At 37.6% G+C, this 21,501-nt stretch overlaps 1 protein-coding gene and 1 long non-coding RNA gene across 6 annotated transcripts in view; one reads left to right on the forward strand and one right to left on the reverse strand.

Annotated features, from left to right (window-relative positions):
- The window catches only part of TCAIM (T cell activation inhibitor, mitochondrial), a 53,696-nt gene that overhangs the window by 21,637 nt on the left and 10,558 nt on the right, over positions 1 to 21,501 (reverse strand). For all 5 annotated transcript variants that reach the window (XR_005376775.1, XM_038570257.1, XM_038570256.1 and 2 more), the window contains exons 2-5: positions 19,675 to 19,747; positions 16,849 to 16,987; positions 7,221 to 7,374; positions 1,866 to 2,118 (exon numbers count right to left, since the gene is read on the reverse strand). Coding sequence is in view for 4 of the 5 variants with exons in the window: in XM_038570256.1 (XP_038426184.1) it covers positions 1,866 to 2,118; positions 7,221 to 7,374; positions 16,849 to 16,987; positions 19,675 to 19,747 (619 nt within the window). In the remaining variant the exon portion in view is untranslated. The remainder of the gene's footprint in view (positions 1 to 1,865; positions 2,119 to 7,220; positions 7,375 to 16,848; positions 16,988 to 19,674; positions 19,748 to 21,501) is intronic.
- LOC119865335 overlaps positions 1 to 21,501 on the forward strand; it is a 50,834-nt gene that overhangs the window by 393 nt on the left and 28,940 nt on the right. The window lies entirely within an intron of this gene.

Here is a 21,501-nt window from a genome sequence, read left to right on the forward strand (position 1 = left end):
TCTAGAGCTGGCCACTAGCCACCTGGGTTCTCCCAAATGCCCTGCGGAGCTCCAGCCCTTTACCAATATTGGCCCGCGGTTTACGGTGAGCCTTCCCTCTGGGCGACCCTCCTCTTATAGTGACTCCAGAAATCTTGAGGCTTCACTGCCCCTCCTGGAATTTTGCCCAATTTCCCTGCTAAGCATTTTTCCATCAGGTAAAACTCCGGTGCGGATTTTTAAAGTTCCTGCTTCTCCGGGGCTGGCTTTCCTGCCCTGGAGTCTCTTGCCACTCCACCTTAGCCCTGCTAGTCGCAGTTCCCCTCCCCCACTTTATTCTTTATTATTTTCATTTTTTGTCTTCCTACCTTGTTAAAAGCAATAACTTTTCTCTCTGTAGCATTCCAGCTGTTCTCTCTTTATTATTTTTTTATTTTTTTATGATAGTCACACACAGAGAGAGAGAGAGAGAGAGAGAGAGGCAGAGACACAGGCAGAGGGAGAAGCAGGCTCCATGCACCGGGAGCCCGATGTGGGATTCGATCCCGGATCTCCAGGATAGCGCCCTGGGCCAAAGGCAGGCGCCAAACCGCTGCGCCACCCAGGGATCCCTGTTCTCTCTTTAAATCTTAGGTTGAATTCATAGGTGTTCAGGATGTTTTGAAAGTTATCTAGGTAAGTTTGTGGGGCCAGGTGAGTTGAGGACCCCTACTCTTCCGCCATCTTCCAAAGTCACATTTTTATTTTGTTTTAGTTTACAAAGAAAATTCGAACTAAAATCCACATATTTTGGGAGGTGATCTACCCACTAGTTACACAAATAGATCAGAGATAGATCATCAACACAGGCATGTATACCCATGCCTTCAGAGAGATAACTGCCTCTCTTTCTGTGCTAGACTCTGCTACAGCTTTATTTGGGATCTGGCTAGACAACAAGGGCAGGGATTCCTAAATTAGTATAGGTAATCTACAAAGCAAATGCTCTGCCAGTAAAGAATGAAGGATAATTTACCATGTTGTAATAAGTGAGAATCTTCTGGTGAGCCATGGACTCTCAAGAAACAACCAAAGGAACAGAATACGAAGTCCAAAAAGGACTTACTCAAAAAAACATTAATGATGACTTTACAAACAAGACAAATGAAAGAGAAATATTTCATACATGGATTTTATAAGTAAAAATTATTCTTTCTCAAGAGATTCCAAATGATATTTTTAGAAATTTAGACATAATTGACATATAACATTAGTTTCATGTACATAACATGATTTGTTATTGATATATACTACAAAATGATCACCATAGTACATCCTGTTAACAGCCATCACTATACATAGATATAAATTTTTTTTTCTTATGATGAAAACTGTGAAGATCTATTCTCTCACCAACTTTCAAGTACAAAATACACTATTATTAACCACAATTCCCAGACTGTCCATTACATCACTAGGACTAGTTTATTTTATAGCTGACAGTTTATACTTTATAACCCCTTAGATGATGTTTTAAAATGTTGTCTCCATGCATTTTTATCATGTATGGATTATTACACTAAAGAACATTACTAGTGAACTATCTGAAGAAATCAGAAATGCTTAACACATGAAGAAGCCTAATTTTTTAATAGTCTTAGGTATATCCTTTCTCCATTTACAGAATTTTTAAAAATTATAAGTCTCCTGCATGTGTTTGGTATCAAAAGAGCACAAATTAAATACAGCTAGAAGTATTCTGGCAACTTTAAGAAACATGAAATATCTTTTTCATAATGGTTACTGGATTAACTATATTGATAGAAGTACATTTCCTGGAAAATTAGACTTTAATTTTAAATATGAACCACAAACAAACTTAGTTAAATAAGAACTTTTTTACATACGTTAGGGTTGTTTCCATTCTTGAGACTTGTTCGAGGTCTTCATGAGGGTCCCTGAATCCAGTAAAGTAGTAATAAGATTTGTCCCACTTGATGGGCCTGTCAGACATCCTTTTAGCCTCCTTGAGAGGCTGGGAGTGCACATTATTATTCAAGCTTTGGATATGTTCAACAGATAAACTGCAGGAGTTGAGAATATATAATACTGTGCTTAGCAGATCTCTGGTGTGCAAAGTAAATTTGACTGCTCGAAATCCTAGAGAATATAATTCCCCCAAACAATTAATACAGATGATTATTTGCTTTATTCAAAATAATTTTTCATGCAACATAAGTAAAATCAAAATCTTTTAAAACATTTGATTACTGATTAAAATCTATCCAACTGGCAAATAATCTGTAAATGGAAAACTACTTCTGTTCTCCAAAACCATACCACAGTATCTTTACCTTCATGAATTCCTCAGTCAGTTCCCTTTCTAGTTTGGCACTAGAGACCAAATACATTTCAGCCCAAGGGTCGGGGGGTTCAGAATATTTTCAATGCTGCCCATAAATTTGGTCTCTTCAGTCTAAGAGATGGAAAAGCTCTCCTATGAGCGAGTGTCCATGAAAGATGGTATCTAGCACTAAGACAAAGAGGGGAAAAGAGGGGCACGGGGAGGTTGTACTGTGATAGTGGTTCAGATGGAGCAGCCAGACAGTCTAGTCTCAGGGGTGACAGAAATCCATCTCAAATTTTCTCTATGATTACAGGATATTACCTACTAGGTAACTCAATATTTTTGGAAGTGATGTGAAATTCCCTGTTTAAAAGTTAACACTTCACAATCTGATTTTGATTTTGAGTAGTCAGTGGGCTAAGGTTAGTAATCTAACTTGTTACATCCTCAACAGGAGGTCTAGAGTTCTCTCTCTTTTTTCTCTTCATTACTGGGTGTTAGGCTTGGTTCTAGCTGAATTTATGTAGCTTCTCAACACCCCCATCAACTTTGTGATTCTTATCTCTGCAAATATGAAGAAATCTGGCTCAAGGAGATTAGGAAGAATGCAGAGCAAGGGCTTAAGTCTGAGTTGACTCCAAGACCAGTATTTTCTCCAGAACAGAATGCTGACTCTTTCTTCTTGGTTTTGAAAATTATACCATTATTATAGAAGTATATCCTCACTGTGAAATTAGAGATACATATAGTAAAAATAAAAATCTTCTGTTAACCAGCATACAACCTCACATCTTTACTAGATATAACCATCATTAACAGTAAGATGATACCTATGCTTTTTGACCTGCACTGTCTCATATGGTAGCTACTAGTCCTATGTGGTGGTTTATAATTAGATTAATTAAAATTAAACAAAATTAAAATTCAGTTCCTGGTCACACTAACATTTCAAGTGCTGAACAGTCACATGGGGCTTGTGCCTGCTGTATTAGTGCAAATACAGAACATTTATATCATCACAGAAAGTTCTCTTGGAACTTGGAACTTTCTCATAGAACTGCTCTAGACCTTTTCTTTGTGCTTATGTATGTATATTACATAGGATATATACCCCTATTTGTTTACACAAACACACGTCTACAGTTTGAATTATTTCCTTTCCTTTTCTTATTTATTTATTTATTTATTTATTTATTTATTTATTTATTTATTCATGAGAGACAGAGAGAGAGAGAGACAGAGGCAGAGACATGGGCAGAGGGAGAAGCAGGCTCCATGCAGGAAGCCCGATGTAGGACTCGATCCTGGGTCTCCAGGATCAGGCCCTGGGCTGAAGCCGGCACTAAACCGCTGAGCCACCCGGGCTGCCCCAAATCGTTTCCTTTTAATATATAAATACTATCATTGTAGACATATTACTTTGAACTTTCTTTTGTTATTAAACTTGGTGACTCTTTCATGTCTGTGTGTATAGATCAATCCACTCTTTATGGCAGCTATATATCCCGGTCCATATAATGAAGGTAGCATAATTTATTTGACACTTAAGTTATTTGACACTTCTGAAACTGATGAACATGAAAGTTTTTAATTTATCGCTTTACATACAAGGCTGAAATGTATTTTCTTGTCTTTACGACTGATGATCAGATACTACAATTTGAATCATTCTCAAGAGATAACATACTATGTTTGCCACACAGACTTAAGGAATCTAGAACATGCAAACAAAGTTTTTTTAGTTGAATTTGTTGACTCATTTGATGATAAAGTGAGAAATACTGGCAGGAGAGCTATTCTAGTTGGTGAAAGAATTCCTGTGTTTGAGGTTAGGAAGAGCTCAGTCAAGGAACAAATCTGTTTCTATCTTATCAGCTCTATTAATTATTTAACCCAATGTAAGGGCTAAGGAATGCCATACCAAATTGCACATATGCTTTATTGGAAAACAGTACCTAATTAGTTTAGTTTGGACTTGACTACTGAAGCCAAACATTTTAATGTTTGTTAGCTATTTGTGTATATTATTTCCTGAGCTGTCTAGTCATTGTCTTTGCCCATTTTTGTAAGGGAGCTACTCTGTTTTCCTTTTGGTTTCTAAGAGATCTTCATACATTAACATTATCTTTTTGTCATTTTTGCTTATATTATCTCCCATTTCTAATTTTTTTTTCTGTAATCTATTTTTGTTTAATGAATGGCTCAAAGTTTACCATTAATGAAAGTAGAGGACTTCTGTCTTTACTCAGTCACAGATGCCTACAACTACTTGTTCTAGCATTAACTCATAGAAAACTCCTAGTGAATTTTCTACTTGTTTTAAGGAAATTTATTTCCTCACAGGGTACCAAAAAGAGTAGAGCTGTAGAAGTGATTTATTTATTTTTATTTTTTATTTTTGTAGAAGTGATTTAGATCTTGAATTTCAGGAATGAAAATCAGTACTAAACATTTTACCTGATTACCATGTTAATTATCAATTATCTTAATTTTATAATCAGATAAAAAGGTTAAAGACCTAAAAATGTTTTAAATAAGTATTTAAGTCAGAGTGCCAATCTCTGTCATAAAGGTAAAGGCAAAAATGATGACTAACAATATTTTAAAAGAAGAATTGATAATGTAGTATATATAAATCACATTAGACTAGGAATAAGGAGACATTAGTTCTAGTAACAGCTCTACCCCTAACCTGCTGCATGAAATCTCCTAAGTTTCTGAGTTTCCCTCTGTTTGCTCCTTCCCTGACAAACAGACCTGGTTTATTCTTTAATTCCACATGTAGTCAGCATTCAAGACAAACCCAGTAGATGGTGGTCATGAAAGTGGCAATTGTAGATACTATAAATGAGCCTGACTCTTCAAAACACAACCAAATAAAAATAGTGATAATATTCTTGTTTTAAAAACTGTAAAGGAGGGGATCCCTGGGTGGCTCAGTGGTTTAGCACCTGCCTTCAGCCCAGGGCGTGATCCTAGAGTCCCGGGATCGAGTCCCACATCAGCCTCCCTGCATGGAGCCTGCTTCTCCCTCTGCCTGTGTCTCTGCCTCTCTTTCTGTGTCTCTCATGAATAAATAAATAAAATCTTTAAAAAAACTGTAAAGGATATAATTTGCCTTCATACATTCCATCTGTCATGGAGAAATCATGAAATCTAAGTACACCACTATACCTAAGTATATGATGTTTTTCAATTCCTAGCCTAATCTTGACTGTGTATCTATTGAAGAGTATTTGTGAATATTTGGTCTTGGACTAGCAGAAATATATCTCAGCTGCTTAAGAACAGCACATTTATGATTACTTACAATTTTAAATAGAATTTTGTCATTTAGAGTGATAAATATAATTGTTGTTATTGCTACTATCATTTAAGCATTATTCAATAGAGCGGGTTCCTTCACAATAGGACTATGAGTTGACTTTTTGTCTTTGGATAATGAAGAATAGTGTCTATTTTTAATAAAACTTCCAATCAGAGGTAGATGGAGAAACACTCAAGGAAAAGAATTTCTGATTCCTGATCTCTCACATTCAAACATGAGAGAGTAAGAAAACAAAGAGAAAATGTATTATTAAATGCTCATCCCTGCAGAGACTGGGTACGAAGTTGTTTTCAACAGAAAGATCCTGTTTCAGCACTTTTTAGATTAAGCTCCTCTTCACCCCATGCAAGCACATGAGAACCTTGAGAGGCCTAGGTATGAGGCAGGGGGTCTTTACTGTGAAGGCTTTAGAACTTTAACACAGTACTTCACCTCTTTCATTTTAATAATGAAGAACCAGAAGTTAAGGTCACACAGCCAGTCACTGGAAGAGCTAGAAATAGATTCTAGGTCCCAAAAACCTATCAGATTCTGAGTTGTCTAACAGTTTGTTTCAAAAAAATAATAGTGCGGGGCACCTTGGTAGCCCAGTGGGTTAAGAATCTGCCTTCAGCTCAGGTCATGATCCCAGGGTCCTTGGATGGAGTCCCATACTGGATTCCCCGCAGGGAGTCTGCTTCTCCCTCTACATAGAGGGAGAAAAGCCTTTCCCTTTGTGTCTCTCATGAATAAATAAAATCTTTTAAAAAGATTATACTGCATTTTCTGTTTTAGCCTTATTTCACAGAAAGCTGAATGATCCTTTTATTTAGATATTTAGAGAGTTGATAGACCTGTATTTGCCTTTAACTTTAAGTAATTCTGGATCAGGGGTAAAGCAGTAACAAAGGGTCAAAAAGACGGCTACCTATTAAGACTGATTAAAAAGAGCCTACAGGGATCCCTGGGTGGCTCAGCAGTTTAGTGCCTGCCTTCAGCCCAGGGCATGATCCTCAAGTCCCGGGATCGAATCCCACATCAGCCTCCCTGCATGGAGCCTGCTTCTCCCTCTGCCTGTGTCTCTGCCTCTCTCTCTCTGTGTCTCATGAATAAATAAAAAAATCTTAAAAAAATAAAAATAAAAAGAGCCTACAGCTGGAGTTGAAAGACTTGGGTTTAAGATCCACATTCCATCTCTGTAGTCCTGGCAAAATCCCTGCACATTACTAATTTACTTGGCAAATACTACCTACTTCACATGGTATTTTGATAACTAAATAAGGGAATATAGGCTGTACTTCTTAAAAATGTAAATTGTTACATACATGGTTAACACTTAAAACATGAAATAGGAAGTGGACAACTAAGAACATTTCAGTTTTACAGACAAGAGTTTAAACACACAAAAAAATGGCTTATTCAAACACAGGTAGCCAGAATAGAAGCTAATTCTAGGAAAGCAATTAATTAAATGACATTACTTTTTTTTTTTTTTTTTTTTTTTTAACAAACAAGGCTTCAATCCAAAGGTACCCTGGCAACAGCAGACTTAGTGAACAGATTTATCACAAAGCTCACAAGGGAAACACTAGAAATAAGAAAACATACCAGATGTGCTAAAAGGTTCCTGGCCTTCAGAGGAATTCTGCTCTGTTTCTCTTACATAAAATGTAAGCTGAGTTGGTTTCAAAGACTTGAAGCCTGGTTTCTGGAGGTTTTCTAAGTAGACACTTAATCTCTTAAGAGAATTTTCATTTACTTCCTGAAAAAAAAATCAAGGGGCATTTACACACAAAACAGAACAAGAAAACAGAAATTATATCCTGACCTTTAAACACATTAATGAGGGTATTAAACAATTTAGTATTAAATATGTTGGGATTTCGTAGCTCTTTGGTGAAGAATAAAATTGGATCCACATCTTACAACACGAAACAAAACTAAGGTTACCATGTGAAAAAATGTTAACTGTATAAGTACTAGAAGAAAACATGGTTGACTCCATTATAATTTTGGTGTGGAAAAAGCCTAACTATGACTAAATATCTCTAATATATGATTGACAATACATCGATAAATCCACTTACATAAAAAAATTAAAAACTCAAAAAAAAAAGCACACAACCCCTCTTCCCACCACACACACACACTAAGCAGTTCACAGGCAAATAAGCTACTGGGAGAAAATATTTGCAAGTTATTTCTCTCTATATATAGGCTCTTAAAGTGACTGTCCAGTGACTGGTTGAATTATGGTACAATCATTCAATAGAATACTATACAACCAAATAGAGAATGTGGTGTAGGTGTCTAGGAATTGACATGGAGTTATTTTCAAGGTTGTTAAGTGAAAGAAAGAAATGCCCTTTCATGAAAGAATAGCTCTACAAAAGGGCATAAATAGTAACCATGTTTCCTATCATTTTAGGTTTCTTCTCAAACACATTGTGTGACTTGAAATTAGGAACAATCAGTTTATTTTTGTTTGTCTGTTTAAATGATCATAGTATGCTGTTCTTAGCTACTAGAATTCAGCGGGGCAGCTGATGTACATTTCCTGCTAGTGTTAAGACTAAATCTTCATAATTATGTTTTGCTACAAGTTCCTATTTTTGCAAAAAAGAAATAGGCAGAACAACCCAGAAATGAATAAAAATGGTTATCTACAGGAAGTTACAGGAATGGGGTAAAGCAATGGGGACAGGAGGAGTTAGACTTCTAAATAAACTTTGTATTTAGTTTTAATTTTTGAAACCTAGAAATGTTTTGTGTATTTTATTTTCTTATATTCAATTAGCAAATATATGAGTAGCCAACATCGTAAGTTTCAGGTGCAGTATTCAATAATTTTATCATTTGTAAATAACACCAAGTGCTCATCATTTCATGTGCCCATTACCAAATCATCCTATCTTCCCACCTATCCCCCCTCCAGTAATCCTCAGCTTGTTTCCTATAGTTAGGAGTCTCATGGTTTTTTTCTCCCACTTTGATGACTTTCCCTCCCTTCTCTTATGTTCCTCTGTGTTGTTTCTTATATTCCACATATGAGTGAAATCATATAATAATTGTCTTTCTCTGATTGATTTATTTCACTCAGCATAATACCATCAGTTCCATCCATGTCAATGTAAATAGTGGGTATTCATCCTTTCTGATGGCTAATACAGTAATATTACACCGTGTATATAGACCACATCTTCTTTATCCATTCATCTGTCAATGAACATCTTAAGTCTTTCCATCATTTAGTTATTGTGGACATTGCTCCTATGAACATGGGGGGCAGGTGCTCCTGCAGATCACTACACTTGTATTTTTGGGGTAAATCCCCAGTAGTGCAATTGCTGGATCATAGGGTATCTCTATTTTTAACTTTGAGGAACCTCCACACAGTTTTCCAGAGTGGTTATATCAGTTCACATTCCCACCAACAGTGTAAGAAGGTTCCCCTTTCTCCACATCCTCTCCAACATTTGTTGTTTCCTGTCTTGTTAATTTTAGCCATTCTGACTGGTGTGGGGTGGTGTCTCATTGCGGTTTTGATTTATATTTCCCTGATATCAAGTGATGTGGAACATTTTTTCATATGTCCATTGGCCATTTGTTTGGAGAAATGTCTGTTCAGGTCTTCTGCCCATTTCTTGACTGGATTATTATTATTTTGTGTGTGTGTGTGTGTGTGTGTGTGTGTGTGTGTGTGTTAAGTTTGATAAGTTCTTTGTTGTTTGTTTTACAAACCCTTGTATGGAGGGCTGACTTTCAATAGATCACAGCGAGGGAGCTACTTCGCTACGGACGAAATTCCGACCCAGAAGCAGGTCATCTACGAATGGTTTAGCACCGGGTTCCCCACGAACCTGCGTTTCAAGATGGGTGACGGGGCGGCCCCCTTTCCGACTGTGCCCGTTTCCCGTGCCCGTTTCCTGTCCACGGCAGGGTACACCATGCCATGCAGCAGAAGCTTTTAATCTTGATGAAGTCCCAATAGTTCATTTTTGCTTTTATTTCCCTTGCCTTTGGAGATTTGTCTAGGTCGAAGAGGTTGCCGCCTTGTCCAGCAAGAAGTGTTCCAATTTCATTCTCTTACATGTGGCTGTCCAATTTTTCTAGCACCATTTGTTGAAGTGACTGTCTTTTTTCCAGTTGGTATTCTTTCCTGTTCTAAGGGTTATTGACCATAGAGTTGAGAGCCCATTTCTGGGTTCTCTATTCTATTCCATTGATCTATGCTTTTTTGTGCCCGTATCATACTCCTACTGTCTTGATGATCACAGCTCTATAATATAGCTTAAAGTCAGGCATTGTGATGCCCCCAGCTTTGGTTTTCTTTTTCAACATTCCTCTGCTATTTGAGGTCTTTTCTTGTTCCATACAAATCTTATGATTATTTGTTTCATCTCTGTGAAAAATGTTGATGGTATTTTATAGGGATTGTATTGGATATGTAGATCGCTCTGTGTAGCATACACATTTTCACAATATTTATTCTTCCAATCCATGAGCATGGAATGTTTTCCACTTCTTTGTGTCTTCCTCAATTTCTTTCATAGTGTTCTGTAGTTTTTAAGAGTATAGATCTTTCAGTAGAACAGGTATTAATTCTTCTTTAAATATTTGGTAGAATTTCTCTGGGAAGCCATGTGACCCTAGACACTTGCTTATTCGGAGTTTTTTGATGACTGCTTCAGTTTCCTTGCTGGTTATTGGTCTGTTCAGGTTTTCTACTTCTTCCTGTTTCAGTTTGGTAGTTTATAACTTTCCAGGAATGCACCCAATTCTTCCAGATTGCCTAATTCGCTGGCATACAGTTGCTCATGATACATTCTTAAAATTTGCTTTAATATTTCTTGCAGGGCTGGTTTAGTGATCACAAATTCTTTTATTTTCTGTTTGTTCTGGAAGCTCTTTATCTCTCCTTCCATTCTGCATGACAGCCCTGCTGGGTAAAGTATTCTTCATTGCATATTTTTCTCATTTAGTATCCTGAGTGTATCATGCAGGTCCTTTCTGGCCTGCCAGGGTCTCTGTGGATATGTCTTCTGACAGCCTAATGTTTCTACTTCTGTAGATTAGGAACCTCTCGTCTTGAGCTGCTTTCAGGATTTTCTCTTTATCTCTGAAATTTGCAAGCATCACTAACATATGTCTGGGTGTTGACCTACCTTCATTTTGAAAGGGGTCCTCTCTATCTCTTGGACTTGAACACCTGTTTCCTCTCCAGATTAGGGAAGTTCTCAGCTATGATTTGGTCACATATGCCTTCTGGCCCTCTCTCTTCTTCCTCAGAGACTACAATAATTCTAATATTGTTTTGTTTTATAGTATCACTGATTTCTCCAAGCCTCTCCTCATGGTCCATGTTGATTTTGTTTCTTTTCTTAGCTTCTTTCCTTTCCATCAACTTGTCTTTATGTCACCGACTCTCTTCTTCCTCATTTACCCTAGCTGTTAGAGCATCCAATTTAGATTGCAGCTCAGTTAAATCATTTTTAATTTGGCCTCATTAGATTTTATTTCTGCACTAAGAGATTCTCTAGTGTCTTTTATGCTTTTTTCAAGCCCAATAAGTAACTTTATAATCATTATCCTGAATTCCAGCTCTGACATTTTGCTTATAACCATATTGATTATATATGTGGCAGAGAGTATTACCACATATTAGCAAAGAGTGGTTCTTTGCTCTGAATTCCTCCTTCTAGTCATTTTGCCCAGAGAAAAATGGATGAATAAGAGAACAAAATAAAAAATAGTGATAACACAAGCAAAATACACACTAGACAAATCCAAAGAGGTCAGAAACCAAAGAAGAAAAGAATAAGAAAAATATAGGGGAGGGAGAGAGAATATAATCTCCCAGGTGGACAAAACAGGGTGATCTAGTTGGTCCTGGGTGTATTTTGGTCTGTTTGTTAGAAGACACTGAATCACAAAATTGTAAAGAAAGCAAAACTTTATATATATAATTGAATTATAGTGAAAGGAAGCCAAAAATGAAGACTCTATCTCTACTCTATACAATGTAGGCGTAAAAAAATGAAGGTTAAAAAAAGAATTAAAAAGAAGGAGCTGATAAAATAAGGAAGTGGTTGAAAAGGGAAAAAAGAAAAGGAAAATTTTAAACAGAAACAAATCATGAATTCTATATACTATTTTCCCCTAGAGCTGGAGTTTTGCAGTCCTGTGTGCTCCATAAACTTGGTGTTCTCTATACTTCCAAGTGTTCTTCTGGGGGAGGAGACTTCCATGCTGATTCTCAGGTGTCTGCCTGGGTGGGGTAGCACCGCCCCTTGTCAGGGGGCCAGGCTCAGTGTAAACTGCTTTTGGTTACTCTATGTGGCTTTTGTTCCCTGAAGGCTTTCTGAACCTCTTTAGAGGATGAAAATAAAAATGGCTATGCACCATCTTCACCCACAGAGGTGAAAGATCATAGTCCTCTCTCCACAGTAAACCCTCAGGGATAAGTAGTCTTCACTTTTTTGTGTGCCAAACTCTGTAGTGTCCTGTGGTGCACACCCGCACTAATCCTCCAGGGGGGAAGGTGGAGGGGCATCGCATTTTTGCCCTTTGCAGAACCCCCACACAGAGTTGTTGCTGGACTGTACCATGATTCATGGTTTATAGTGAACCAAGCTCACTTCTAGGCTCTCTGACCAAACTGATTTCCCCACTCCAATGCTTGGGAACTCTTGCACTCAGGCACCCTTGTTCTTTCTGTGACCCAGTGAATCCTGAGACTACCCTGTGCCACCCAGGATTCTGTCCTGCTTCACCACCTGAGCACCTTTCAGGCAGGGACGTCTCTCACTGGAGCAGATTTCTAAAGGTTCTGATTTTGCACTCCAGGGCTATCTCACTTTCTGGTAGCTGGCTTAGCGGCTCCCTCCCCCCACCATTTATCACTGATATACTGTGTAAGATTCACTTCACCCTATCTCCCTACCTTGCAAAAAAAGTGGTCACTTTTCTATTTGCAGAATTCCAGCAATTCTTTTTTTTTTTTTTAAAGATTTTATTTTTATTCATAGATTGACAGGGGGGGTGGGCAGAGACACAGGCAGAGGCAGAAGCAGGCTCCATATGGGGAGCCCGACGTGGGACTTGATCCCAGGACTCCAGGATCATGCCCTGGGCCAAAGGCAGGTGCTAAACCGCTGAGCCACCCAGGGATCCCCCAGCAATTCTTTTCTTACATCTTAGGTTTAATTCATAGGTGTTCAAAATGATTTGATAGTTATCTAGCTAAATTCAGGGGAACAGATGAAACGAGGTCCCCTACTCTTCCGCTTACTTGCCTTTCTCCTGCTTGTTTTGTGTATTTTATAACTGAGTTAAAATGAAGAGGATTAACAACAATAGCTGTGCTTTACTTTGAGACTGTTTCCTCTAGAAAAGGGACAAGAGTGTCCCGTACAAATGCAGAGAAGACAGGACTGCACATGAAGTGCCAAAAAGGGTGAACTGCCTTCGCAGACTGCATTTTGGTGATGGTATGCTTAAAATGAGAGAGAAGGGGACAAAGACGCAACAGAATGGCAGTGTGGGACCCAGGAAATTTAACAAAAATCCCCTACCCCTGGACAAGCAGAGCAGGACTAACTCCATTTTGTGCTGCACCCGCCACCTCCTGTATTACCCCCACATGACCTGCTTATTGCTTAAGGCACTGCCCCACCCTAGTCAAGCCATTGAGCACACCCTTACGGGAAATTGGCTCATAAAAATGTAACCCTGTCTTGTGCCCGCCAAAACTGCGTGCCAATTCTGACCAGAGTGATGGGCCAGTTCAAATAGATAATATAGGGTAAAATGTAATTCAATTGGCCACCTGCGTATGGACCGACATGACTGTGCAACTTTCTGTGTGTGTTATAATCTCATTGGCCACGGGCCCCTATAAAACTGCTATGCTTCTTAGCCTCGGGGTCCAAGTCCCTGCTCTGCTGTGTCGCTGTGTCGGGTATACTTGGACCCAAGCTTGAGCTTGTAAATAAACCCTCATGTTTTTGCATCGGTGTAGGCTCCTTGGTGGTTTCTCGGATTCGCAATCTTGGGCACAACAGTAGGAAAGGGACAAAGATAGCAAAAGAATGGCAGGATATGGGGGACAAAGTGTGCTGGAAAGGAAGGTGGGCTGACAGTCTCCAATACGGCAATCTGGGAGAGCCTCATGAAAGGCCACACCTAAACAAGAAAAGAAAGAAGCCACATCTATGTGACTGACCCCAAATAAAAACCCAGAAACCAAGGCTTGAAACAGGGTAGGCACTCTAATACGAGTTCAAAAGTAAATGTAAATACAGTTGACTCCAGAACAACATGGGTTAGAACTGCATGGGCCCACTTAAAAGTAGATTTGTTGGATAAATACAGCACTGTAAATGTATTTTTCTCTTCCTTATGATTTCTTAGTAACATTTTCTTTTCTCTAGCTATTTTATTGCAAGAATATAGGATATTATAAATATACCATGCAGAATATGTGTTAACTGAATATATTATTGGTAAGGCTCCTGGTCAATAGTAGGCTATTAGTAGTTAAGTTTTTGGGAAGTCAAAGGTTATACATAGATTTTTGAATGCGTAGGGGGTTAGTGCCCCAACCCCTGCATTGTTCAAGGTTCAGTTTTATTAACTTACCAGAACAATTACATTTCAGGTATATTGTGTTGGAGCTCTCCATGACCACTCTTCAATTTAGTAGAAGAATTTATAGAACTCAGAAAAGCTGTTATACTCATGATTATGATTTATTATAGCAAAGGATACAGATTAAAATCAGAAAAGGTAAAAGGCATGTAGGGTAGAGTCCAGAAGAGGCCAGGTGAAAGATTCCAGTTCTCCTCTCCCAGGGGATTTATAAAGCTAGTCCTTAATTCCCCACCAACAATGCATGACAAAGCATGAGAAGTGCTGCCAACCAAGGAAGCTCATCTAAGCCTTGGTGTTCAGCATTTTACTGGGCTCACTCATGCAGGCATGTAGTGCCTATGTGACTGACTTTATTCAAATGGTCTCCAGTATACTCAAAGGGCCTCAGACATATGAAAACCGGCATTCACCGAAACTCACATTTTTACCATAAGAAACCTGGCATGGCTTGAGACCTCACACATACAAAAGATGCCCATAAGGTAGGATATTCTAATGGCTCAGAGCTAATATCCCAGGAGGCAGTCAAGGGCCAACACCAAAGCCAGACATTTCTTTGGAATGTAGAGTTTAAGTAACCTGTGTCTGAGTTCACTTTTTAGAACACATAGAAGGTTTAATTAAAAAAAAAAAAAAACATTGGTAGAGGAGGGAAAACATTCACCTACTACCAGGCATAATTCTTCCACACATGTTGGGTTTAAAAACTTTAAATAAATAAATATCCATCTCCAAAGTAATGGATATTTTTCTGTTGATTCATTTTACTAATTATTAGAAAGGATCTGACTTTTAAAAGCCAATATATATATCAAATATTACAATCAGAATATTTTCCTAGAGCAAAGAAGCAAAATTAATTTTTTTCCACTGCAAGTAGAAAAATATTATATAATAATGTTCTAAATTTTCTAGAGTTCTAAATTCCTTTTCATGTTAAACCAGGTATTAATGTTAAGGAAGATAAATAGAACCAATGAAATAATCTTGACCTTCCTCACCAAGTTTATTTAAGTTACTTTTTATCTCTGTTTGTACTCCTTGAGCACATAATAACTGAAGTTGTAGCGAAGTGAACCAGCAGCATGCAACAGAAGGGAAAACCACTTAGCCCACTGAAAAACTTTCCTTATAACTATCCTTAAAAAAAAAATTGACCATGGCAACAGAAGCCTGAAATTTTCTTTCAAACACTAAATTTTATTCTAAAAATTGGCTCAGAAAACATGATTACTAATACTTTAAAGAGTCTCCACGGGATACCTGGGTGGCTCTCAGCCATTGAGCCTTCAGTTCAGGGCATGATCCCAGGTTCCTGGGATCGAGTCCCGAGTCCCACATCAGGCTCCCTGGAGGGAGCCTGCTTCTCCCTCTGCCTATGTCTCTGCCTCTTTCTCTGTGTCTCTCATGAATAAATAAATAAAATCTTAAAAAAAAAAGAGTTCCCATGATAGCTTTATTGTCTTCATAAAAAAATGACTGCTTTCATATAAAGGAAAAACCCAGCCTATCTCCTGTGTACCTCCTTTATAGTCACACAAAACACTTCACTTCTGATACTTCTGGTCACCAAATGTTTTTCCCCACAATGAACAATTTTCTGTAACACCAGCTGGATGTCCTACAATTTAACTCAATTCTGACATTATGTGCCCAGAGACCGTGTCAGATCCCACAGGTTAAGGGCTCTGTTCCCCAAGACTGCTCTCCCTCCACTGCCCCTTCCACATACACACACTTCAGATGCCAATCACTCCTGTTACCACCTGTGCTTTTAATCAACCAGTAATTTGCAGCAACCCCCTCCTTAGATTCTATTAACTTGCTAGAGCAGTTTACAGAACTCAGGGAAAAACTTACTTATGTTTACCTTATAAAGGATACAATAAAGAATGCAACTAACTAGCCAGGTAAACAGAGACACAGTGTCCCAAGTGCAGGAGCTTTGGTCCCCATGGAGTTTGGGATCACGACCCTTCAGTGTAGACGTGTTTGCCCACCTGGAAGCTGGCTGAATGCCATTACTACTAGAATTATATGGAGGCTTCCTCATGTAGGCATGATCAGTTATTAACTCTATTTCCAGCCCTTCTCTCCTCTCAGAGGTTGAGGGTTGGGGCTGAAAATTCCAAGCTTCTAATCATGCTTTGATGTTTCTGGTGGCCAGCCCCCATCCAGGAGCCCAGGGTCACAACATTAGAACAGAAGATGCTCCTGGTGTTGCTATCACTTACGGATTCACCAGGGTTTTAGGAGTCAGGTGTCAGGGATGGGGTCAAAGACCAAAGAACAGAACAAGAGATGTTTCCAGTGTTCTTCTCACTTAGGAAGCCACAGGGTTTTAGGAACTAGGTGGCAGGAACTGGGGGAAAAGATCAATGTATGTCTTTCCATTCCCTCAGATTTCATAAAACAATAGTTACAGTTTCAATTTTCAATATGTATATTTCAAAGTAATTAAAAACACTGACTTTATTACTATGACAACACAATCCAAATTTATAGAACTCTATTATATTGAGTCAAAAAAGCAAAATTTCAGTTTATGAAATGTGGACTAACGGTTAAATAAATATATGTTTACCCTTTCTCTGGGGTGCTGTCCAAAGAAATCTGGATGTACTGCAAAATAGAATGGCCTCAAGGCATTGACTGCTTCAGCTCCTGATAAAGCTCTTGAGGAGTTTCGAAACCAGGGTGGAAATATCTTCTCTAGACATAACCTTTTAAAAAGATGTGAATTTATTATTCACCAAAGCACTGACACACACACACACACAGATTCTCCAATGCATAAAGTGACACTATAATAACATTAAAATTATTATGTATGAAAAATACCATAGAAAAAGATCCATTTGTTCTTCTCTTCCTCCACCCACCCGTCCTCCTCAGCTACTATGCGCCCTTGAAGGCAGTAAACATGTTTTATGTATACATGCTGTTGTTGGCTATGTTAGTTGGCATCTGTCTAAAGGCAGAGATCAAAACACACTTAGACATGTGAGAGAAGAACTGGGAAAGGAAGGAGAAGATAGGGAGAACTTTCAGACCATGATTTAGGCCTGACACCTGCAGGGTAGAGGAGAGGCAGGAGGACTGGATAGGAAGTCTTAGATTGTAGCAGTTTCAAGGGCTCAGCCAGGCTAATGAGGAACTGGACCAAAGGCAACCACTGGAGGAGTCCTGTGTCTTGCTGGAATGAACCTGACTTAGTATTCCTGCTTTGCTTGGTCAGTGACAGCCAAGAAAGTGTGGCATTGAGGCAAATCCATTTGGTGGACCCAGAGAGATAGGAGAGCTCAGTGGATATCTTATGCTGCCACAGCATAGGGTTTGGCACAAGTGTTATTAATGTATGTTAAATGAGTATCTATCTAGTAGGTAGTTAATGAAAGGAAACTCAACAGAATCAAGGAAAACTAAATCAAAAGCAATATCATGTTGCTTGAAATTGAGCAAATTTGGCACAGGAAAATCTGAGTTATAAGACATTAGGAAAGGATTATATTTTTGAAAGACGAATTGCTAGAAGAGAGGACAGCAAACCTTTTCTGAAAAAGGGTCTTACAGTAAACACTTTAGGCTTTGTGGACCACATGGCCTGTGTTAGACTTATTCTACTTAGCCATTGTAGCGGGAAAGCAGCCACAATAAGCACATGAATGAGTGTGCCCATGGTCAAATAGATCTTTACTTACATAAATAGGTAGTGGGCCCATCTGACCCATAGACTATACTTTGCTGACCTCTGCACTAGAGGATTTCTTTAAATATAAGTATCTCAAGTACATTTAAAAATACATGTACAATTTACTTCTAATTTTTGTAGACCACAGACTATGTAGGGTGAGAAATTTGTCAAATCATATGGATTTTTCCAAAAAAGAAAGTTATTCAACTGGTAAGAGCAACATTGCCTTGAGTCAAATCAAATGGAGAGCCATTAAGGACACTTTAGGAGATTGGCGAATTTACAGACTGGAGTAACAGAATGTCACTACTGGTATCTATTTTATATTTAAAGCATATGACTTGATTGCTAATTAACAGCAAAGAATTTGCGCTGCAATTACTCTACAGCAGTGTTTTTCATGATCCATGGTGTGATAAAATTAACCTACAGGGTCATGACCAGTATTAAAAAAGAGAAGACATGCAACAGAAAATATCACTGGATATTGTGTGTGGCAAGGGCAACTCCTGTTATGGAACTTGTACTGTATGCATTATGATTAAAATATAGTTTTCTGAAGACTAGAATAAAACAAGCTCGAAAAGTGGTGGTTCTATAATGCAATCACTACTATTCACTGCCTATCAACACCATGGAGTGAAGAGGCAAGCATTCCTCTAGGCTCCTATGGCGTCTCCTTGTATTGGAGCATGAAAATACAATATATTAGTCTATTTTTCTGTGGTTGAACATTATTAAGATACCACAACATGAATAATGTCTTTTTTTTTTTTTGAAGAATGTCTCCACATCTGCAGAAGAACAAGTTTTCAGGGCACGGTATCTCAGTTTGTTTGTTTCCCTGCCTCTACTTCTCCCCTCTCTACCTCCTAAGAATTGTGTCATAAATTCAATTAGAGAAAGTTTTCCTTTCTTTGATAATCTTTGTCATATACAAGTTGGTGGAAAAAGTCTGTTTCCCCTAAATAACCCCCATTGACAGTGACTATTTACTTGCACAGGATAGTTATTTAAAAGTACTAATTACTGCCAAATATGTTTTAGGAACCTGAAACATCACATATTATTTTTATGAAACAGGTCAAATTGTATTTTAGTTTTATATTTGGAGCCAGATGTACACTATTATTCCCTTTTTTGGCTTAGCTACCAAGAAACCGAACTAAATTTGACATCTGAGTAATTGTTTAATCAGTTCTGCCTTTCAACACAATAATCTTTTTCTTTACAGGGCTTCTGATGTCTTTCAATTAGCTCATTATGCCTATTATAAAATGCCAATTAAATTTGTATAGTTGAAGTCCTTAAATCCTTTCTTGAAATAGGATTTAGATTATATGTCATAAATAACAAACACAGTAGTCAAATGATCTTACTATACAATTTAAATGTAAAGTGGTTTTCCATCTGATAGCAATAGAGTTGAGGGCAACATGACAAAAACTGTGCTAAGGACAAACTCTATCTTTCCTCCTCTTAAACTTTTCAGACTGAATTATTCTGAAAGATAGTATTCTTTTCACCTTCTGCCCTGAAGAGGAACTCTTGGAGGACCTGGATATTCATATGAATTTTCTTTTTCTCTTTTTGTTCCTGCCCTCCACCACCATTATATAATTTTAGAATTTGAAAAATTACAATAAATTAAAATTAGCCAAATGCATAACAGAATCCCCCTTCCGTATTAATTACAGATTGGACCACAAAGCTTACCTTCTCACAGGTCTCAGGTGGCAAAACATTTCTGAATATATATGTATATCAACTCCCAGGCATCCATTAATCACTTAAAAAGTTAAGCAGATACAAGTGATGAACAAAGAGAATTTGAAATGAAAACATTACCGTTTATATTAGCACCCCCCAAGTGAAATGCTTATCTATAAATCTGACAAAATATGTACAAGATCTAAATGAGTAAAATTACAAAAATGATGAATGAAATCAAAGAAGAATTAAATAAATAGATATCACATGCCCATGGATAGGATGACTCAATATTGTCAAGATGTCAGTACTTTCCAACTTAATCTATAGGACAACAAATTGAATCTACAGATTCAGTACAATCCCAATCAAAACTCCAGTAAGTTATTTTATGGATATTGACAAACTCGAGTAAAAGACGCAGAATAGCCAACTCAATATTGAAGAACAAAGTTGGAAGAATGACACTACCTGACTTCAAGACTCACTATACAGCTATAGTTATCAAGACAGTGTGGTACTGGTAAAAGAATAGACAAATGGATCAATGGAACAGAATAAAGAACCCAGAAATAGATCCACATAAATACAGCCAACTGATCTTTAGAGCAAAGATAATCTTTTCAACAAATGGTGCTAAAACAACTGGACATCGACATGCAAATAAATTAATCCAGGTACAGACCTTATACCCTTCACAAAAATTTACTCAAAACGGGTCACAAACTTAAACATAAATCACAAAACTATAAAACTCCTAGAAAATAATATAGGAAAAAAAACCTAGATGACCTTGGGTATGTTGATGACTTTTAGATATAACACCAGAGGCATGATCCATGAAAAAAGAATTGATAAAGTGAACTTTCTTAAAAGTAAAAACTTGTGCTCTGCAAAAGACAATGAGAAGACAAACCACAGACTGGAGGAAATATTTGCAAAAGATATACATATTTGAAAAAGAGATTGTTATTTCCATTTTGGTGGTTTGTCTTTATAGTAAATAAAAATTTCTGAACAAAGAAAAAAATGGGCCAAAGACTTGGACACCTCATCAAGTAAGATATATAGATGGTAAATAATCAAAGGAAAAGATGTTCAACATGATATATCATTAGCAAACTGCAAATTAAAACAACAACGAAATACTACTACACATCTATTAGAATATCCAAAGTCCAGAGCATTGACAACACTAAATGCTGATGAAGATGTAGAGCAAAATGAATTCTTACTGCTGGTGGGAATGCAAAATGGCACAGCCACTTTGGAGGACAGTATGGTAGTTTCTTACAAAACCAAACATACTTTCACCACATGATCACTCTCACACAATCACACTCCTTGGTATTTACTCAAATGAACTAAAAACTATGTTTACATAGAAACCTGCACACCAATGTTTATAGTAGCTTTATTCATAACTGCCAAAACTTGGGAGCAGTCAGGATTTTTTCAGTAGGTGAATGGATAAATAAACTGTAGTACATCCAGACAATGGAATATTATTTAGCACTAAAAAGAAAAGGTCATCAAGCCATGTAAGAAAAGATGTGGAAGAAGCTTCCAAAGTGATAGTAATTAGAACAGTATGATATTGACATAAAAACAGACATTTAGATTAACAGGACAGAATAGAGAGCCCTCAATAAATCTATGCATATATGGTTAATTTATGACAAAGGAGCCAAGAGTATACCATGGGGAAAAGATAGTCTCTTCAAGAAATGGTGTTGGGAAAACTGGACAGCCATATACAAAAGAATGAAACTGAACCTCATATACCACACACAAAAACTAATTCAAAATGGATTAAAGACTTGAACACAAGAC

The sequence above is a fragment of the Canis lupus genome, chromosome 23 (assembly GCF_011100685.1).
Source record: "Canis lupus familiaris isolate Mischka breed German Shepherd chromosome 23, alternate assembly UU_Cfam_GSD_1.0, whole genome shotgun sequence".
Taxonomy (NCBI): Eukaryota; Metazoa; Chordata; class Mammalia; order Carnivora; family Canidae; genus Canis; species Canis lupus.